This window comes from Pristiophorus japonicus, chromosome 1, assembly GCF_044704955.1.
Source record: "Pristiophorus japonicus isolate sPriJap1 chromosome 1, sPriJap1.hap1, whole genome shotgun sequence".
Taxonomy (NCBI): Eukaryota; Metazoa; Chordata; class Chondrichthyes; family Pristiophoridae; genus Pristiophorus; species Pristiophorus japonicus.
Window position 1 is genome coordinate 97,463,368 of NC_091977.1, and position 8,240 is coordinate 97,471,607.

At 40.1% G+C, this 8,240-nt stretch overlaps 1 protein-coding gene across 2 annotated transcripts in view; it reads right to left on the reverse strand.

Annotated features, from left to right (window-relative positions):
- Nucleotides 1-566: 566 nt before the first annotated feature.
- secisbp2 (SECIS binding protein 2) overlaps nt 567-8,240 on the reverse strand; it is a 134,070-nt gene continuing 126,396 nt past the window's right edge. The window contains exon 19 of one of the 2 annotated variants that reach the window (XM_070881873.1): nt 567-1,499. In XM_070881873.1, the coding sequence (XP_070737974.1) occupies nt 1,459-1,499 (41 nt within the window). In that variant the 3' untranslated portion in view covers nt 567-1,458. Of the gene's footprint in view, nt 1,505-8,240 lie in introns of both variants that reach the window. The other variant, XM_070881890.1, reaches the window with a different exon arrangement.

Genomic DNA, 8,240 nt, shown 5'->3' on the forward strand with positions numbered 1-8,240 from the left:
GAAGTTGCATATCAAGCAGAAAATGTTTCCGCGCAATTGGTCCATGGGAACAAAAATCTTAAATAAATGCCTTAATCTCTGGGGGTACAGGACTGGTTTGATCAAGTATTTCCAGTGATCGGGAGATCCTATTTAAGAGTAATTGTGAGTCTACTAATCTTTTCTTTCCCGTAAGATAGCATGCTCACTCCTGCTCAGCAAAAGGGGACAGAGAACGGATAAAACATTAAACGGAAATGTGTCAGACTGGCAGCAAGTACAGGATTTCAAACTTGGGCTCTTCGGATTGGGTCAACTGCTGCAATATTTAAGCTGCCAGGGCACTTTATTTACATATATTTTGAAAGCCAAAATCAACAAGCAGATATAATGAATCAAATTCTGTTCTGTCATAGTTCCACTTTTACATTGTGCATTGGTTTTATTTCCTCTTTGTATGCAGACACCAGCAAGGTGAGTTTCAGCACCCAGAGTTCAACAATCTTTTGAAAAAAATCAACCACTGTTGTTTCCTTTCGTCAAAATGTTTTCATTTATTTTTCAAAAATATTCAATTAAAAGCAGCAACATTTGAGTCATGTTTACTCAGTATAAATCTATAGATTAAGAATTTAACATCCAGTTGTATTTAACTAGCCTTCATAAAGTATTATAGCAACTAAATTAGGTCATCAAAGAAACCCAAAAAGTGTTGTGACGGATGTCCATCTTTTTATTAAAAAGGACATTCAAAGTATAGTCTATAGCATAAAATTCATTTAATTATGTACAGCACAAACCTATCAAAGTAATAGTCACGGTTTTACAATATTTCCGCAGTGTTTACTCCTTTCACATATGCAGTGCCCATTCTTACCAATCACCTCATGTTGCATCACAGCTTCAATAATGAAAACAATAGTGCTTTCCTTCACATTGTTAAGAGAAGTTGATCTTTTACGGGGACTCCTTAGGTTCTTTTTAAAACAGCAAAAAATAAAAACATTGATCCAAAACTTTGTCATTTGATGCTGGTTCACTTGCATCTAATTGGGTTTGCAAAAGAATGTTATCGGAAGTGAACATCCATTTTACAAACTTGGAATTGGCCCAAACCCCATCATAGCCCTAGGTCTTGGACCTGAACCAATTAGAGAATGTTTAGACACGACTGGCATGCAGAAACAACTGCTATTGCTATTCCATAACTAGCTCACCCTCTACACAGCTATTTTCCTCTGGACTGCTTATTGCAGGGTTCCAGCCAAAAGAAGGAAAAAACAGAGATGACAAAAGAAATGACGGGGCACACTTTTTTTTTGGTCTGAGATTTCTGCAGCAAGAAAGGTAAACAAGTCACCTACTTTCCACACAAGGGCTGAGCTGTCCCACAGGAGAGCAACAGTGCTCAAGGCAGTACAGGCATTCTTCATGTAGTTGCAAGCTTATGAAATCATCCTCACCATAAGCGATCTGGCTTTAGAATCCAGCATACGCATATATTGGATTTGTCAGACAATCTATTCTATTAAAAACAAAGAATTATTAAAACTATATTAAAGTGTGTTAAAGACATCTCGTGGCAATTAGTGTTAATCAGCAGGATATTTAGGCTAGACTCAGTCCATCATAATTTTTGGAAACAATGCAAAAAGTGATGGGGAGCTCATGCATACAAATGCATTTTAGATTAGTTATTTTTAAAGTAAGAGAACCCTCAAACTAGAAAGTATGCTAATCAGATCATGTTTTTTTTTAACCTAAGAAACAGTGGCATGAAAATATTGCAATCCCTCCTGAATTAGAGAAAATCAAAAAGGGTTTGTATAGTTTCAAAACTGTGTCTTTTACCCTTTTTTCCCCTCTTTCCCATTGCTACTAAATGCTTTAACTCCCTCACTGCAGTATGGATGGTCACCCCCCCCCCCCCCCCCCCGCCCCCCCGAGTACCTCACCTGTTTGGCAATTATTCACGTGATTCTAGATGTTAAGCATAGGCAGGCTATACAACAGTGGAGTAAATCACTCCATGTTTGATCTGGTCTCATCTAATGGCCACACACTTGTACATCCAGTAGAGGTTGCTGAATAACAATCACAAGTAGAAACCTGGTCAATTTTCACCTCCCTAACCAAGGGGCGCCAAGATCAAATGTAGCAATCCCACTGCTATACCAGCTGAGATCAGCTAATTCAGCACAGACTAGGACTGAATCGGAGACTTTACTGGTCGTTATTGCTCAGACACAAAATGCTGGGGCCAAAAATACTCATTCCTAGTGGCACACTCTCGATGTTTGTTTGCCGGGAATGCAGAGTAGGGAGGGGGCAGAGGTTCATCCAGGTTTTGTTCCAAGTTTCCATGGGGACTTGTTTAAGAGTGGAAGTTCCATCATTAGAGGGATCAGATCAGGCAATTTCCTCAGCACTGGACTGGGTTATGTTGAGCAGCCAGTATACCAGACATACTGCCCCTCAGTCCAGCCTAGGTGAGACCCACCAGGGGGTTCAAGCTTGGATCCCCATCAAAAATGCTAGTTTGGGCTAATCATCTCTCTTATGAAAAGGACTGATGGGCACTTTCTAAATATTGCTGTAGTGCCGGTGGCACCAGAATGCTTTCGAATGGCTTCCCACTTCCCAGTGCTGCATTTTCAGCTCCCTCATCTGATGGGTGACCATGATACACCTATAATGGTGCAGGCATACACCTGGATTATCAAAATTACGGCTCGTCCCCAAACCTGGAACTCCTGGAAATGTTATGCCAGCAGTGTTGTCCCTTGGATTTTTGGGGCAGTTACCTCAAAGTGATTGAGAGAGCATTGTGAATTAAAAAAAATATATAAACAACAGCTGTTTTTGAGATGATCATATACGGGTTCTGTGTTATAGTTGTCTCCTGGCAGAAGATAAATGATCACTGTAAAAGGAAGTGGCCATTAAAAACAAACCGAATTTAAGAACAGCCCAGTCTTTGTTTCCTTTTTCAACATACATTTGGTTGAATTCTTTTGCATAACTTCAGCTGACAAAATATATTGTAAACATGCTAGGGCTGCAACAAGACTTCCATAACTGAAGAACAGAACCTGTGATGCTTCCCTTGTTTTTTCTCAGTCTTCAGAGCCTTAAATGCTCTGAATTTATCTTCTAGCACATAGATGATCTACTGTATTAGATCACAACTAACTCTCCTTGGATAAACTGCCACAACTTATGAGGTCTGCTCAGCATAAGGATGAAAATGCTACAGTATAGAGTGAAGGGGGAGCTGGTCAAGCTGATGAGATAGGCTGGTATCTTAGTGAGACAATACTGGGACAAACAGTGCCATTAACATTCTCCATACAAATAGCATCAATAATGTCACAACAATGTACTGATCACACCAACCTGAAAATGGAATAGATTTCTAATACAAAATCTTTTCCATTAAATGAGAAGGATTATTAAGGGACTTGCTCGAATTTTGCAGTAGTAATGACGGCAAACCTGTCAGCATTCGCCGCCATTACCCATCTGAAACTGACAGCAGCTACAGGATTTAGCACATATAAACAAGGAAATCCTGAAGTTGCGATCAGTCATTCACAGCTCCTGTGCTGTGGAACTCTCCATAGCCGGTAATCAATTGAAATCATACTGAAGGACAAAAGCTTCCACCATTACACTGGAATATCGCTGTTAAATCCCCCCAAAAGTTAAGCTTTGTTGAAAGAGATGTAACTGGGTTTTTAAACAGTGTATTGACGGCTGAACAACCTTTCTGGACCTGAGAAACTAATTTTATATTTGTGGAATGTCAAATTTTAATACGATTAAAAATCACACGTTTTTAAAATAATGGCCCAGAATTTGCAGTTGGAATGTCAGCGAACTGGCAGCGTTCATCGTCATTCCGCCTCTAAACTGACCGCAACTTCTGGGCCGCAACATTGACGCATGCAGAAATCCTGAAGTTGCTCACTCACAGCTCTGACACAGGCTGCGCAGTGCGCTCTCCCCCTCCCCTTAGCCAACAGAGCCGGCAATCAGTGTAATCACTCAAATCAGGGAAACTGACAAAAACTTTGGCTCTTCCGCAGTAATTACACGATTACATTCCCCATTAAAAGTTAGACCAAAGGGATTAGGTATAACTGAGTTTTTAAACAGCGTGTTGATTGCCAAACAAAGGTTAAGGCCCAAAAAAACTCATTTTAATTTTGTGCAGTGGGAAATGTATCCATTTTAACAAAAATTCTAATTTTTAATAAACTACTTTTTTTTTTTTAAGTTTGTTCATTATTTCAGGCTTGCCTTTTCCCCATGTGAGAGCCCCAATCTTTGTTTTGCTCTATTTTTAAAAAATTAGAATTAAGACCTTACACACTTCTTTGTTCACTGAGAATTCTGCATTTTGATTGGCTGCTTAGACAGCTTGTTGATGTTACAGCAGCTCGGGCACGAGGATCCCTACTAACCTATATTGATTTGAATTGAACATCGGAAAACCCCAAGTTCTTGACATATAGATTGCAAGATCTTTGTGCGAAGCTTACTTTGGGGCCAGTGGTGAGCACCTATGCTTCGCTGCTGACTGCAAATTCCGGGCCATTGATTTTTTTTTAAAAAAAGGTTGATTATGATATTTTAGCAGCTACGTTAATCCTGTGTGTATGTCCCAATCTTTACATCGCTCTGTAAAATTTATAAAAAGTAAATTATAATCTGTGCATGTTATTCCCTGGTTTGCTGTCTGTGCGATTTCTTCAATGTGATTGGCTGCTTAGCCAGCTTGATGATATCGCTGTTGTTGGACATGAGATTTGCTTGATTTTGCGCCGAATTCAAACAACGGTCAGGAAAGTTGAAATCAATGCCAGAGATCGCTAGATAATTGAGGTCAGCGGCGAGTGCTGTTGCTTCATCACTGATCACAAATTCCAGGCCATTCAATGGATGTTGAAGTTACTATTTAAAGTAAGGCTATTAAAGATTGTAGGAATTATTCATTAAACATCATCACTTGAACACAGCTTACTAAGTTTATATTTTGATGTTCAACTCAATTCCATATAACACTTTAAAAAAAACCTCACCCAACCCCATTTAGACTACCCTGAACATATCAATTTGCACAACTGATAAGGTCGCTACATACGAAGTACTAAATCCTGACTGCTTTGGACATATCTCATACATAACTACTTTGTTTATAGCATTGTTCAATGTATGTAGAATGCAGTTTAATATCCTAGCTCCGGTATAAAGCAAATCAAATTTAAACCACTATAGTTGGGGTGAAAAACTTGAAAGAGACTTCAAATCTATGTAATAATAAATCAATGTTATAAATGGAATGTATTGTGTGACCAGCCAGGTTATAACTTGTGGGACCGGTCACTTGGGAGTCACTTGGTTACTCTCTTGTGGAGATATTTATTACAGCACGAGGCTGATCATGCCATATCCCAAGGTCTTAAACTGTAGAGTAGCTCGCTCTGGTAGAGGTACAAGCTTAAAGTATTATAAACTGCACATAGCATCTCACTGATAATCTCTCAAATGTATTCTATGTAGTAGTTATACATATGTATACAATTCTATAACCATGGGACTCATATTACACTCTGTACCTTGTTACAAGTTGGAATTTGGATGACACCCAAATAGTATTATAGTTATAGCGTACTGCACTACAAATATGAAGTTAAAAACAGAAATTCAATAATATGTGGTATTGCAAAACTCGGGAGAAGCTAAAAGACTGACAGATTCAGTGCTGCCATAACGATACACTTCCCTGTGTTGTATTTAAACGTAGACCATAGTGAGATCATGGAATGGAAAACTGAAAAAAAAAGCTACAGAATGTTATGATCCTGTTTACTACTCAATTTAGAAAAAGCATCCCTACTGTTTCTCAATTCCAAAATGGCTGGCAAGAAGTTGCATACAGCACTCATGTTCTATCATGAGTTGATTATGCAGACAGACCTTTTTAATGCAGAGATTTAAACACCTCTCAGTTTGTTCTGACTATGCTGCAGCCATTTGTGCATGATTTCAAACAATTTTTCAATTTAATACATCAGCTTTTAAAGCTGATTTTGCAGTAATGTGTTTTCAACATAAAAATAAACTAGCAACTTTTGTAGCTAGTTTCATTCTCTGTGATTCTGCAGTAGCTAACTGAAGCCAAGCTAATTAGCAATATATCGGAGCAAATTCATATTTCTGCAGTTTTCACTTATTGGTTAGAAAGACGTGCTAGGTTGGTGGCTTCTCCTTTTATTAGTGTAACGTGTTATATTCCCATTTGAGTTGCCTGAAACCACAGCTGGAGCAAATCCTAGCCAGAGGAGCAGTCACGTTGTTACAAAGTAAACTTGATAGGGTTTGTAACTAATCAGTGGTTAAATAAAGTACATTTAGGGCATTAACAACAAATTAGTCATGTGGATTGAAAACTTTTAGAAAGAGAAAGTGATGATGAATGTAAACCGCTTGATTGAAAGAAGAATGGATTTTTGCAAATATTGTGCTAGGTCCTCTGCTATTCAAACTATTCAGAGATGATAGTTTTGTATTATACTTATCTGGCCATACAGTTCAATGCCATCAGCAAATTTTATAACTTACACATTCAAAGAAATCTGAACCAATTAACTGATGCACTAAGGACTAGCATATAGATTTAACATAGGTTATGCACATTTGAACATTTACAAAATGAAGAAATGTTCATTAGGATTTGGGGGCAATTATTCACCATTCACAGAAAATATCCACTCAGTGTGAAGGTGTTATAATATAATGAGATGCATTGCAAGGACATTTGATAAGTTATTCCGATTTTGTATAGGCTGGTGGTGAGGCCACTTTTGAATATTATGTCCCGAGGGGGAACTTGTAGTGATAATTCGTCCAGGTGACATTAGGTTGGCTCAGTGCCTCTCCACTGGTACATTTCAAAATATGAGGTAACTCAAAACAGCAAAAGATGAATTGTTACTGTATAGCTTTGCGATGGATGCAATTATTCTATAATCAACCATAATTTTGTGTGTGGGTCTGAATATATAATCATCATCATCATCCCCGTATTGGACTGTTCAGTCACCTAAGAACTCACTTATTGGGCCCAAGTTTCGGCCTCAGTTGCTCCTGATTTTTTGGAGCAACTGGTGTAGAACGGAGTATCTTAGAAATTCAAATTCTCGGCATTTAGTTTGCTCCAGTTCTAGTCAGTTAGAACAGTTTCACTTTGGAAGAGAATTTTTTTTTCAAAAGGGGGCGTGTCCGGCCACTTACGCCTGTTTTCAAAGTTTTGGCAGTGAAAACTTACTCCAAACTAACTTAGAATGGAGTAAGTGAAGATTTTTGTACGCTCGAAAAAACCTTGTCTACACTTTAGAAAATCAGGCGTAGGGAATGGTGGGGGGGGCGGGTTTAAAGGGAAGTTTACAAACATTAAACACTTCAGTTTTACAAATAAAGAGCCATCATCAATAATAAATGATAAAAACATCAATAAATCAACCAATAAATCAATCAAAAATTTTTTTTTTTTTTTTTTTTTTTAAATCAATAAATAAAACATTTTCTACTTACCGACTGCAGCACCGGGAGCCCTCCAACAGCGTGCTGGGATGCCCCCCAAACCTGTCAGTGTCTCTATCTCTCTGTCTGTCAGTGTCTGTGTTTCTGACAGCGAGGGGAGGGGGAGGAGCGGGGTAGAGGGAGAGACGGGGGGCAGGGGAAGGGGAACGGGGGAGGAGAAGGGGAAGGGGGGGAAAGGAGGAGAAGGGGGGCGAAAGGAGAAAGGGAAGGGGAAGGGGGGGAAGGAGAAGAAGGGGGAAGGGGGGAAGGAGGATAAGGGGAAGGGGGGGAAGGAGGATAAGGGGAAGGGGGGGAAGGAGGATAAGGAGAAGGGGAAGGAGTAGAAGGGGAAGGAGTAGAAGGGGAAGGAGTAGAAGGGGAAGGAGTAGAAGGGGAAGGAGTAGAAGGGGAAGGGGGGAAGGAGGAGAAGGAGAAGGGGAAGGAGGAGAAGGAGAAGGGGAAGGGGGGGGAAGGGGAAGGGGGGGGAAGGAGAATGGGAAGGGGGGGAAGGAGGAGAAGGAGAAGGGGAGTAGGAGGAGAAGGAGAAGGGGAAGGGGGGGAAGGAGGCGAAGGGAAAGGGGGGGGAGAAGGGGAAGAGGGGAAGGAGGAGAAGGGGAAGGGGGAAGGAGGAGAAGGGGAGGAGGGGGGGAAGGAGGAGAAGGGGAGGAGGGGGG